The 12959-nt window shown below is 53.5% G+C and overlaps 1 protein-coding gene across 3 annotated transcripts; it reads right to left on the bottom strand.

Moving 5' to 3' along the window:
* Positions 1 to 1301: 1301 nt before the first annotated feature.
* On the bottom strand, positions 1302 to 12323 carry Cyb561 (cytochrome b561). Of its 3 annotated transcripts, none has more exons than XM_078041908.1 (6): positions 12195 to 12323; positions 5830 to 6047; positions 4540 to 4638; positions 4178 to 4281; positions 3631 to 3788; positions 1302 to 3430 (listed from the first exon to the last, which is right to left on the bottom strand). In XM_078041908.1, the coding sequence occupies exons 2-6, from the start codon at positions 6032 to 6034 to the stop codon at positions 3238 to 3240; spliced, it is 759 nt and encodes a 252-aa protein (XP_077898034.1). In that variant the 5' UTR covers positions 6035 to 6047; positions 12195 to 12323; the 3' UTR covers positions 1302 to 3237. The 3 variants fall into 3 exon arrangements, with proteins under 3 accessions (XP_077898034.1, XP_077898035.1, XP_005328241.1); XM_078041909.1 differs by lacking the exon at positions 12195 to 12323 and adding an exon at positions 8599 to 8909 and having other exon boundaries at positions 1302 to 1506; XM_005328184.5 differs by lacking the exon at positions 12195 to 12323 and adding an exon at positions 8599 to 8905.
* Positions 12324 to 12959: the final 636 nt, after the last annotated feature.

The following is a 12959-nucleotide window of genomic DNA, read 5'->3' as shown; positions in this document are numbered from 1 at the left end:
AACGTATTCCTCACATGAATCTCTGGCAGATGGCCCTACTTTATGCAAAACACAAGAGCCAAAGCAGATCCTGAGAGTAAGTTACCCAGGGACCACCATGACAAAGATGGGACTCTAAATCAGAGCTGTCCCACTTCATAAGGAGTAATCTCAGAAAAGCAAGCAATCTTCATGACACCAAAAGGAGCATAGGCACTGGGTCAAGGAGATCTTGCCAAATGCTGCTATATGCTCCTTTGGAGAAATAACTGTGCCAAGGTCAAGGTCATTTGGGGATTCTCAGGGCTCCAAACCCAGAGAAAAGGTGAGGTCCTGGGTCATGTAACTTGAGATTTGCAGAGATGAAGGAATAGTCCTCTGGGCTGGAAGGCAGTGTCCTCCAGTGACTGCGATCATTTGAATATCCACAAACACAAGGAGACTTAGCAATCAGAGGATATCCCAGAAAGCCAGAAATGAGACAGCACATAACCGTCACATAGCCCTGTGCTTGACTGAGCAACCAGCCTGTCCCAAGCCATGTGCCTTGAATGCTTCTGAGCAAATGAAGGTCCACAAGGAAGCCTTGATTCAGGAGGAAGATGAGATGCCCTCAGAAAGACCTCTGGGCTCTGGCTTCTACACATTAGAACCAGCTGCAGCACAGAATAAAGTTCAACAAATTTTAGGAAGCAGGTGTTCATATGACTTATTAGAGGATTTTCTGAGGGTCTCTTTAAATTATGAGTTCCTGAAAGAGTTTTTCAGTTACTTAAATGACCAGGTACATAGTGCATAATGTACACAGTGAACCACCCCAATTTGCCATAAACATACTCCTGCCTGAGAGACAAAAGTTGCCATAAAATGGAATCTCAGTTTGTGATAAATAGCTTTGCTCTTCTTAAGGATCAAAAAGACACATTAAAAAGGAAAAAGGTCAGGCTGGGGTTGTGGCTCAGTGATAAAGCCTAGCAGTCTCCAAGATGTGGCTTGAATCCCCAGCACAAAGGAAAGATGGAAGAAAAAGAAGTCAATTAAATACTGTGCTAGGGGACACTTCTTGCTTTAGGACCTTATCAGGCTCATGGAGCTCCGCCCTCCAGGCCATTTGCTCTGGCTGAGAGAAAAGTTTATCCAACACATGGAAAATTCCCCTCCACTGGGGCCAGACTGGACCTCGCAGGGCCATTTCAGTCCTGTTCTGTGCCCAGCCTGGGGACGATTTCCCTCAACTCGAGTAGAACTAACTTTACATATCTGACTGCTAAAAGCTCTGGCCTTTTTCACTATTGTCACGGCAAATGAAGATAACAGGCAAGTGGACTGCTGTAGACATTTATTGAATCATCTGTTACACCAACAGCACGTGGTACGTCAAGAGAGTCTGGCCACATACAAACAAAAGAAACCACACGTCGGCTGGGGGCCTTCTTTGGTCCTTAGTCATCCAATATACACTTTGGCAAATAGACCAGTTTACAGATTCTCATTCCAGATCTAAGGTTCCAGTTCTCTATGTAGCTTCTGGAAAGAGAGATACACAATTATATTTTGGTAGTTTGTCTAAGGACGAGTTTCACACATGTAAACATAGACTACACAAATGTATGGCAGCTGATTAAAGTATTGATAAGATCTTTGTCCTTGCAGAGTATACAACTGATTATTATCAGGGCAAGTGGAAAGGAAATGGGGAAAGAGGTCTGGGGAGGGGGCTGGATCACACGTTCCTGCTCTGAGAAGTGACATCACCAAAAGTAGGACCCAATAATTGGCAAAAAACAATTATTAGAAATCTGAACAGTAGCTGGGTGAGGTGGCACATGCTTATAACCTAGCAGCTTAGGAGGCTGAGGCAGGATTACAGGTTCAAAGCCTCAGCAATTTAGCAAGGCCTTAAGCAAGTTAGCAGGACTCTGTTTCAAAATAAAAAGGGCTACCATGTGGCTCAGTGGTTAGCGCCCCTGGGTTCAATCCCTGGTACAAAAAGAAAAAAAATCTGAGGAATAGATAAGGCCAGCCCATTTTCTCTAAGGCAGCATTTAGGTGTGAAAAGGGTAACTGTTAAATGTAGTCAGTTTAGAAATTTTATTAATTTTCTCACTTAAGTAAACTGTGTCTGTCTCAAACTGACAGGTTGCGTAGAGCCCAGAAAACAAGGAGGGGCCTTCCCAAGTCCAAGAAGCATCAGACAGAGGCTCTAAACATATTATTTCTAGAGCAAAGCCAAACAGTGACTCAGCTAACAACATCATAACACACATTATGGGATGGGAACAAAGTCCAGACACCACAGAGGATTCTTCTCATTCTGTCCCAGTTCCAAATTCCTGAAAAGATGGGCCCAGGTGAGGGAAAACGGGGCTCATCCTCCAAAACAGAACAGGCAGCTCAAGCCAGAAGCATGCCACAAGCAGCAGCTCTTTGTTCCAAAAAACTGCCCTCTGCCTCTCAGTTCCCAAGCTGCCCACTGTGAGGGGAGCTCTGCGGGGGAGCCAGAGGACAGGAGGCCTCTCCTGCTTCCCATGCAGGCTGCCCCATCACCAGGGCAAGTGTGTCTGAAGTCACATGTTCCTGTCTCCTCTCCCTCAAAGCTGTCCTGGGAATCGTGGGTTAAAGAGCAGGAAGGCTTAAGACTGCAGTGGGGTCAAAGCCAAATGGCAGTGCTTGCCTGGAGCTGGTCCCTCCCCTCTCCTGGGAAGCCTTCCTCTGATTAGAGGCATACTTTGTACATAATATCACTTGCTCCACTGCCAAGGACTGGGCCACTTCTCCAACATGCTGCTCAGGCTGGAGGGACTCCTGGTGAGGATTCAGTTATACAAACAGCAGTCTTAGCTTTCCAGAACTATCCCTGAGGCCCTGCAGTTCCCCTGGCCTCACCCTAGCCATCTGCTGCCGGAGGGTGGAGCCTGTCCAGCTCCTGTGGGGAGCTCTGATTCTGCATCCAGGACTGAGCCCCAGGCCCCCACCAAAGCTTTCTGCATGTGAAGGGGAACAGGGCACAATACCTGCACAGGACATCTATAGCCACAGCCACAGTGAGGGAGGGAAAGAAGAGGACAGCCCTAACCCCAGAAGCCACCTAAAAGACACCACTACACCCACACTCCCCACCATGCTGCCTGAGTCCTCCCCCAGGTCCTGAAGACTCAGCCTCAGCAGGGGTGAGCCACAAGACGCCTATGGGAACTCCACAAAATTGAGAGAGCCGCTCCCAAGCAGCCTCTGCATGAGACAAGATGAGCCGGGCCATCACTGGGAGCTGGGGCTGTCTCCCTCGGTCAGTGTCTTGAAGTCCATGGAGAGGGCTTGTTCTTCAGCCTGGGGAGGCCGCTTCCAGTCAGCTTGGGCCAAGATGTAGAGCACAGTCACCCCGAAGCAGGCCAGCAGAAGGCCCAGCACGTTGGCCAGGACCCCCTCAGGCTGAAATGTGCTGTACTGGCTCCTACAGGGAAGGAGAGAAGGGAGAAGCCACCCAAGGGGTCCCAGTTAGGCCAAAAGCCATTCTCATCCTGGGCCTTAAAGATGCCACAGGTTTGCCAGCACCAGGCCCCTCTAACTACTCAGAAAACAAATGTTGAGGGAGGGAGGTTCCATCTTTGTAGGCAGCTGTGGCTCTGCCCTGTCCTGTCCTAGGATGCTCACCCGAGTTTAAACAGCAGCGCTTCCTTCAGGCCCAGCAGGGCTGTTCCTACAGAAAGGAGGAAGATGGTGGCACCAAAGAAGATGTGCTGAGGGCGGTAGCGGCTCCGCAGGGAAAATGAAGCTCCAGGGAACAGGAAGAAGCTGAAGCCCACGAACCACTAGTAGAAAAGGAGAGGCAGTGTTGGACCATGCACTGGCCACACACCTGACCAGCAGGAGGACACCAGGGTGACCCTTTCTTCCCCTCTTGAGGACTGTTAAGGACAGGGAAAGGGTCCTGCCCCCAATGATTGAAGTCTTTGACTCATAGCAAAAGTTGGTCATTCTGAGAACTCAGCTGGCCTGTGACCAAATACAGTGCCAAGTCAGCGGGGAAGGGTGCTGGGCCTGGGGCCCCCGGCCATACAGTCCTAGGTTCACACCCCTCCCGCATCTGAAGGTGATGTCCAACCAAACTAAGCAACTCTCAGGGCACACTCAGCACTGCCTCTCCTCCCCCTCCCTGTCCCTTGCCGCTGGACCTGGAGATGGTGCTGGAGGGACTCACCTGCACAAAGTAAAGAACAAAGACGAGGATCCCGCACCAGCTGTGCAGGCTGTACAGATCAGCATAGCTCTTCTTCTTATGGTAATCGAACACCGCCACCAGGCCTGGACCAGAGATAGGGGCCGTGTGAGGTCAGGGTGGGATGTGGAAAAGAGAGTGGGTGGGATGACCTGAGGGACACTGGCTAGCCAGAATTTCTGGGCTTTGGTCCAGCCCAATACGGAGTGTCCCTGCCAGGGACGGTACTGGGGAGAGGACCAGGGGCAGGGCCATAGGGTTCTGGAGCAAGGAATGATGTGTACCCAGCAGCTGCCTCCCAGCTGAAGCAGTGGGTGAGGAGAGGAAGGCGCACCAGGACTCACCAACCAGGGCGATGATGAACGCAAAGACATGCAGTAGCCCGTGCAGGACCTTGGTGGTGCGTTTGGCCTCTTTCCTGAAGACACGGTAGACCAGCAGGGCTGTGGGAAGTAGGAAGGGAAAACTAAGTGTGTGGCCTGCGCTGGACAAACAGCATGAAGGGCCACGTGGCCGGAGCATGAGCTGAGTTACAGCTTGTCAAGTTTGGCCCCCAACAGGAACTACAGGAGAAAACAGGACTCCATGGGACCGTGGGAGCTCCTGACCTTTGCAGATGGCACTGCCCTCTCCAGCCAGGTCCACCCCTCACACACACACCTGAGCACACTCAAGCATGCTGGGAGGCTGTGCCACAGCTCTTGCCACAAAGGGCAACAAAGGTAGGACTGGGCCCTCAGCCCTCATCCGGAGCAATTACAGGCCCAGTGGACACCCATCCACATCCTGCCTGCAGATGTCCTGTGAACTCATTCATTCAGGTGCTTTGGGTTCATCAAACAGTGGCAACCAGCTTCTGAACTGACCTTTTAGAAATATCACTCCTCAGAGTCCAATACTGAAGCCTGACCTGTCACTATTTATTTATTTATTTATTTATTTATAGTTGTAGTTGGACACAATGCCTTTATTTTATTTATTTTTATGTGGTGCTGAGGATCAAACCCAGGGTCTCACATGTGCTAGGCGAGCGCTCTACCGCTGAGGCACAACCCCAGCCCCATGACCTGTCACTATTTTTAATATGAAGTTTCCTCATTCCCAAACCGAATCCCCACTGCATCCAGCAGGTAGGCTCAGGTCTCATGGGGAATACCTCTGGGGACATGCTGCTGAGGAGTGACTGTCACCAGGACTGCCTCTAGGAAGAGCGCAGGCCATGCACCACCTTGCTCCCACCCCAGATGGAGGAGCTCTAGCCGGGCCAAGTCCAAGTGCAGCAACACACATGCACAATCCTAATATTTCTTTTCCCGATTCCCAGTCACTGATGAAGATGGCCCAGCTCCCAGCCCAGGACCTGGCTCTCTGCTCTAGAAAACACCCCACCCCCGGGAGATGAAGCGAAGGGCAAAAAGTGCTAGGACAGCTGGAGAGCGACTGCCACCCACCAGCCTCGGGGCCAGATTGAACTGTCTCCCCAGGCTCTAACCCGGCTCTAACCCAGCTCCCGCTCCATCTTTTCTAGAATCTTTGATTTGTCTAGCTGGAAGAGACCTCAGGGGTGACAGGATCCCTTTCCCTATGACAGCCCCAAGCCCAGGCACAAAGGAGCAGCTCCCCACAGGACTTACCATCTCCCTGCAGGAAGATCATGCCTATGACCATGCAGAGCGGGTGCACGTTAAACTGCAGGGTCCCCTCCCAGGCAATGCCACCTCGGTACAGACCCAGCCAAGCACCAGTCATGGCCACCACAGTCAGACCCAGCAGCTGGGAGAAGGCCACATAGTAGGGTAGCGCACCAGGGGTGGACACAGGGCCAAGGCCACTCTCCATGCTGAGGCAGCCACTGCAAGAAAGACACAGAGCTCAGAGGAGTTACCCACAACCTCCAGAAGTGGCATCCCACCTCCCCACGCCACCTCACCTGTCTCCCCTGTCCTCAAACAGAGCTCACTCACTCTCCCACCTCCAAGATCCCTTCCTGCTACCATCCTGGAGCAGGATCCCTAAGTCCCAGGAGCAGCCCAGCAGGAGGCCCAGCCTTCCAGGAGACAGACCTGACTTGGGTTCCATGTGTAAAGAAGGTGCCAAGGAAGACACCCCAAGTTCTTGTGGGAGCACAGGCCTCAGGTGAGAGCTGTATTTCTTCTCATGAGGTCCCCAGTATTCTCAGGTAGGGTTTACAGACCAATTACAGAGAAGTGAGCAAATCCCTTGAAGGTTCAGGTTAGCTGAACCTTCTTTCTCCAAACGAATGTAAAAATACTTCTGGGGTGAAAAATGGGCTCCTCCCACCCCCTACCAGGTTTCGAAGCTCCTAGCTGGAGATGAGGAGTCTTCTCTAGCCCACCATCCTGACAGCCAGCCCCACACCCCACAGCAGGCTCCTCGTCCTGTAGAATAGCTGCCCTGGCCCTGCTGTGCCAGCCTGCAGCAGCCGGGGGCAGCAGAGCAGCCTCCTTCCCTTTGGGCCCTACCCCGAGCCAGGTGGGAGCAGGGCGCTTTCCTCCCTCGGGTGAGGTCTCCAAAACTGAGGGCACCAGAAAGGCAGCCCTCGTGTCTTCCTGGACTCAGTGGACCTGCAGGCTCTGGGATAGCCTGGCTCAGGAGACCAGGTCCATGTGTGCACGGCAGCCCTGGGCCCAGCTCTCCTCCCTGCACTGTGCCTCTCCCATCCCCAAGGGAATGGGCATGCTCTGGCGGTGGCAGGCAGGAGGGGAACCAGCCTGGCCCTGGCCTCCTCTTTTTTTACCTCAGTGCCGGCAGCACATGGGCCCCACAGGAAGGTCCTGCCATGCCTGGACATTGCCACTGCCACCATGAGCTGACATGAGGGCACCAGCCTATTGCACCCTCCCCTAGACTGTCACCCTCTCACCTCCCCCACCACCCATCTCTCTCTCCCAGTAGCAGTGGGTGACAGCAGTGACAGAAGGTGGCTGGCAGTCCCTCTGGCACTAGCACAGGGTCTAGCCCCCATCCTGCAGAGCTCAGGAAGGAGTCTGCAGTCTCCCCTGGGACTCCGGCTTCACCTCCACTCGCCGGTGCCCTGCCAGGCCTGATAGCCGATGGCAACCACACTGATTTGAAAAAAAAAGGAGGGGGCTAATAATGTGACTCACTGAGGCAAAATACGGATGAGTGGAAAAAAGAAATCACATCATCAATGTTTGATTTCTATCCTTACTTTTTTTTTTTTTTTCAGTGCTGGGGATTGACCCCAGGAGTACTCTACCAGTGAGCTACACCCCAGCCCTTTATATGTTTTATTTTGAGACAGGCTCTCACTAAGTTGGTGAAGCTGGCCTCAAACTTGTGATCCTCCTGTCTCAACCTCCCAAGTCTCTGGGTACACCACCATTCTCATATGATACATTTTTAAAAATAGAAATGGGATCTTACCATTTCCTTCGGTGTGATTTTAACATAATGGCATATCATACGTACTTCTCATGCCCGTCAATATCCATCTACCTCATTTCACTAACTTCACACTAACTATTCTCCTAGCCAACCTCGGCCCCCAGCTGTTCGATGGGGACTGGCTTTCAGTTTTTCTCCAGATAAACACCACCAGGTGATCATCTCTGCACGCTTGTGTGAGACAGGGCCAGGTTCCTTCTCAGGTTTTTGATACACTCTGTAAAATCATCTCCCAGAAACAGCCCTGATTCACCCTCTCACAGTGTGCAGGAACACTGTTTCCAAAGCCCTGGCCAACGATGAATCCTATTTCTGGAATTCTTGCCATTGATCCTGTCCGTCACTATACAGGTGAGTCCAAAATCTAATGCCAGTTTTGTCCTCCACATTCAAACCCCACTTCTAATGGTCCACTAGAAATCTGTACCTGGACATTTACCAACACTTCAAACTCATCCAAGACCAAACTCCTGTCCCATTGTAGTCTCATCCCCTCATGACCCCATTAGCCATGGGGCTGCCCCTTCTGGTCTGACCCATGCACCTTGGCCCCTACCCTGGCCATGCAGCCCAGGGGCTCCGCCAGGTCTCTGCCATCACTTCCCTCCCAGCCATCTTGCTGCCACATTAAGTCAGGGTCTACGGCTTTTCTCTTCAATCTGCCTGACACACCAAGGACAGACCCACTTCCCTAAGTCCTGTCCCCTGCCTGCTGTATCATGATCCTAACTCAGTTTCCACCTCTACAGCCTTACTGTTCCTACCAGGTCACATGGAGGAGACCCTCGGGGCTCCCGACTCCCAACATAACCTGCCATCCTTCCTCCCTCCTCTGGGCCAGCTGCTCCCAGCTCCCTGCACAGGCCCCAGATTCTCTCCAGACCTTTCAATGGTCATCTCACTCCCACTTTGTTCCCCGTGCCCAGCACTGGCCCCTTCTCTTTGTCTCCCAAGGTTCCCCAGAGCTTCCTTACCCTTTCTGGTTCTGTACTAGGACAGTCTCGTGGTGCTTCTCTGCTGAAGTGCTCTGTCCTTGGAGGTAAGGAGGCGCCTTACTCTTCTTTGTGACTCCTGAGGTCCCTCCTAACACTTTACCCCAACTCTAACAGGAAAAATGGACTAAAGGAGGAAAGGCTGTCCTCTGGTCGCTTGTCCTGCGTCCTCCTCTGCAGGTCACTGCCTCCCTTATTAGATTCATCCCCAGAGAGCTCAGAGTACAGACAGAATCTGATTATCTCTGAATTAGGAAGAACAGAAGGAACATCACCCCAGGCAGTCAGGCTGAGCTGCCTGGACTTCTTTATGAATGCAAAGGGCAGGGCTGGGGCACAGGGGCGGGCCTCACTCCAGGGTCATTTACTTCCCCATCCTGGCCAACCTCCTAGAGACAGGCAGGACCTCAAGGGAGGTTCTCCTCACAAGGTGGTGACCAAGCACATGGCTTTGCCATCCTACACTGAAAACTCATTCCTGGGTTCCCTGGGTTTGCACCCTCCATATTAGGGTGAGACAGCTTGTGTGCATCAGGAGGGAGGGCCTCCAACAGCCAGTGAGCCCCTTACTCTGTACCAGGTCCCATTTTCTCTCAGTCCTCAACGGTGACACTGAGAACATAATAGAAGCATTACCCCAGTTTGATAGATGATGAAATTAGGGCTCAAGGATCATAAAGAGCAACCCCAAAATTACCATCAGCAAATAGCAGCTCCACTCAATTGTTTATTGAGTGCCTACTGTATATCAGGACTGTTAGATGCTGTAGAGGACATCCCTACCCTCAGGAGGGCTTGCAGGCAATGTGCAGCACAGAGACAGATGAAAAGGGGAGAGCAGTAAGAATTCAGGCTGTCCTGTTTGCACACAGAAGAGGGCCCCTCCTTTAATAAAGTGGCACACTCCTGAGTCTCCTGCTGGCAAAGTGACCCTGTGCTTGCCAACACCCAGTAATTTTAATGGGGTAGTACTGTCACATTTTCCTAATACTGATGTCAGTCAAAGATCTGAGACTTTGACCCTAAACCTCGTTGAGAAAGTCACCTTGACACAGCTTTGGTGTTGGTTTTCCCCTCCCATGACAGCTTCCTGGTTCCTGTTCAGACTTGGTCCCCAGGCACTTCAAGGGCCTGGAAGTGGCCCTCTCCACGCCAAAGGTATGCTCTGACCAGCAGACGGGTCTTGCAACTAGAGGTACTCACGCTGCCCTTTATTTGGCCACTCTCCTTTTTCTGTGAGAGCACAGGGTGGGGGTGACAGATTTCTGGCAGCTTCTAGAAAACTAGGCTGTGACAAACACACCCCTAGCACACAAACTGCAGCCAGACGCCACTTAATGCAATCAAACAGGGACAGAGCTTCCCCCAGGGCTTAACCTGCCCTGCTAAGCCACAAGCTCCCTCCTCATACCCACTGTGTCTTATTAAAAGGCGACCAGGCCTAATCTCATTATTAGGGACCAGACACTGCACATGTTCTACAGCCTGGGGCAGACAGGATAGAGGGAAGCGTGGCAGAGCCACGTTCCTCCTTATCAGCAGGGTTTTGAGTTAAATGAAGGAGGGGGCGATCTTTTGATGGGTGAAAACAGCTGGCTTGTCCCAGAATGTAATGAAAGAGAAGGCAAAGGGGCATTTTCTTACAACTCCACACCTGAGGTACCTGAGGAAGAAAGCAGGGCTTGAAGTCACCATCAGGTTTGGGTGGCTCCCAATACTTAAAAAGCAAAAAGATTTTCATCTTTGTTAAAGTCAGGAGGGATGGAGATGTAGCTTGGCAGGGGTGGAGGAGGTGGTTACAGAAGAAAAGATAAATTTTTAGGGTCAAAGAAAATGTTTTAATTTTTAATTTGATCTCGAAGACATTTGTGTCTATACCAACAACACAGATACGAAATAGACCGTTATTATTTGTTTTATGTAGGAAAAGGCCCATGAAAGTCACAATTCAGCCTGAGTCACAAAGTTGTGATTTCAAAGCCACTCCACTGTGTTCCCAAACAAACCAAGTCCCCTCTCTGGCCCTGATTCCTCATCTGTGAGGTGGGGGGATATTAAGAACTACCTTACTGGACTGTAGAAAGATTAAGTGGGAAAAATATACACGAGTTCCTAGCACAGTGTCTACTACATGGCAGGGGCTCAGTCAAATACTGGTCTAATAAAAACTAAACCTGACCCTAATGGCCTCTTCAGGTGAAGTCACATGTCAGCAGCAATGTATATAGGAGGTCTGGGGCCCCAGAATAGATGACAGCTAACAGTAGGACTCCCTTTAAAAAGTTCACACTTCCCTTCTGCTTCCCACCAGCCTCCCACACTCCTGGAGCAGAAACTCCTGGAGCAGGGGAGCAGGAAGCCTGGTCTGCTTTTATTCTGTGATGTTCTATATTTTCAAAATTCGGTTATGGACTGATTAGGAAGCAGTGAAGCTGACTTTTGGATGCGGTTCCTTTCTCTTGACTGTCCATCAACACAGCCCGATGCCTCACAACCTGTATTAGCAGAAGCCCAGGTTAAGCCTGCCAAGAGAAGGTGGCAGGGCAAGCTGTGGGTGGTTCTACCTCTGGTTCCAGGAGCACCTCCTGCAAGGGGGTGGGGTTGGAGCCGCCCTGCATTTTCCTGCCTCTGACCAATTTCAGTGGAGAAATCAAGACAGCTAGAGTAGGTGGTACAGGTTTGGTTTTGTTTTTCTTTTCTTTCTTTTCTTTTCTTTTTATTTTTCATTTACTATGAAAAGAAAGAGTAGAATCCAGGAAACCTAAGATGGAACTTCATTTAATGAGTCTTAGAAAGCATTCAAAGACTGCCAAGGTGGAAAGATGAGAGGAGAGGGGCAAACCGAAGGAGAAGAGACGGGAGGACATGCCAGGGATCCCAGAGTCTACGTGGACCCCCGTTCTGTGACTGTGATGCAGCGCCCGAAAGGGCAGAGACATGGCCCCGCTGTCACCACCCCAGAGTCAAAGGCAGCTGCGGATCCCTCCCTCTCCCCTGTGTCCACCCGTCAGGGCCCAGCACAGCCAGCGGAAGGAGCCAGGCTCTCCCAGTCTAGAACCCCCCACCCTCACTCGGAGCTGGGGTGTCGGAGGAGACAGAAAGGATCTGCCGCTAGACATTTCAGCCCCAGAGCCGGCCATGGGAAGAGGCGGAAGCCCGGGTTTCGGGTTTCGAAGAACAGTCGTGGCAAACGCTGGTCCACCCACTTCCACCCGCCGTGTCCTAGAACGAGGCTGCGGATTCCTGCTCGAAACTCGGGGTCCCCGGAGTCTGCGTTCTAACTTCAGCAGCTACTCGGCCCAGGGACTGCCCGGGGCCGGGCTCTGCCCGGGCGTCAGGAAGGAGCTGGATCTGCTCTGTGCGCCCCGAGCTGCGCCCGGCGGCCTCTCGAGGGCGGGGAGGTAGGACTGCACCAGAGTCCGGTGTGGCGGCAGGTGAGGGCGAGAGAGGCCCGCTGAGGCTCGGAGAGCCTGGCCGGTCCGGAAGCCGCGGCCCCCGGAGCCTGGGCTCACCCGCGCTCCCCGCCGCGCCGGCCGCGTCCCCCTCGGCGCGGGCCGGGATCCCCCCCCGCCGCCTACCTGGTCCCGCCGCGCGGCGCCGCCCACCGGCCTGCGAGCTTCCCCGCGCCGCGCCGCGCCCGGGCCGCTCTGCCGGTTCCGCGGGCCGCACGGGCCTTCCAGCTGGCACGCGGGCCTCAGCGCGACGGCGTCGCCATGGCGACCGGGAGGCGGTGGCGGCGGCGGGTTGGCCGCGGGACTGGAGACGCGGCGAGTGTCACCGAGGCCGGAAGTGCCCGCGACATGCCCGCACCCCGGGGCGGGCGGCACGTGCTGGGCCCCTGTTCCGGGTCCGGCTTGGCATTGGCCCCGCCGGCGGCCACCCGGACCCCGGCCTCGGGACTCGAGTTCGGGTAACCTTCGGAACCCGGTTCTCGACCTGCCCTCGGGGGTCCCCGCATTGGGGCGTGTGTCGAACTTGTGACCCTGAGGGACGGGAGGGCGGTGACAGGCGAAGCTGAGGGAAGGGGCAGCCGGGTGGGCCAGGCCGCGGCGGGACGCGACCCCCGGCCAAGGGGTGACAGTGCGGGGCGCGGAGAACGGCAGCCGCGGCCACGCCTCGTCTCGGCGCTTCCCGATTTCCTGGCTTGTGTTCTCACTCGGCGTCCTCCAGCCTTCGCGCCTCCCCTCTCTCGCCCCGCCAGGGCTCTGGAGGCCGCTAGAGGTCAGACGCCGCCCGCGCCTTGGCCCGCGCCGCAGCTTCCTTCCCCAGCCCCAGCGGGGGAGGCTCAGTTTACTGGGAAAGGAAAACACACACACACACACACACACACACACACACACACA

Source organism: Ictidomys tridecemlineatus, chromosome 3 (assembly GCF_052094955.1).
Source record: "Ictidomys tridecemlineatus isolate mIctTri1 chromosome 3, mIctTri1.hap1, whole genome shotgun sequence".
Lineage (NCBI taxonomy): Eukaryota > Metazoa > Chordata > Mammalia > Rodentia > Sciuridae > Ictidomys > Ictidomys tridecemlineatus.
This window is presented reverse-complemented; position numbering and strand designations above follow the sequence as displayed.

Excerpts from the sequence above, each read along its gene's own strand:
- Cyb561 (XM_078041908.1), bottom strand. The coding sequence starts at position 6,034 with ATGGAGAGTGGCCTTGGCCCTGTGTCCACCCCTGGTGCGCTACCCTAC. Across the intron at positions 4,282-4,539 it reads GTTCATCATCGCCCTGGTTG|GCCTGGTGGCGGTGTTCGAT; the intron begins GTGAGTCCTGGT and ends TCTCTGGTCCAG. Across the intron at positions 3,431-3,630 it reads GCGCTGCTGTTTAAACTCGG|GAGCCAGTACAGCACATTTC; the intron begins GTGAGCATCCTA and ends CCTTCCCTGTAG.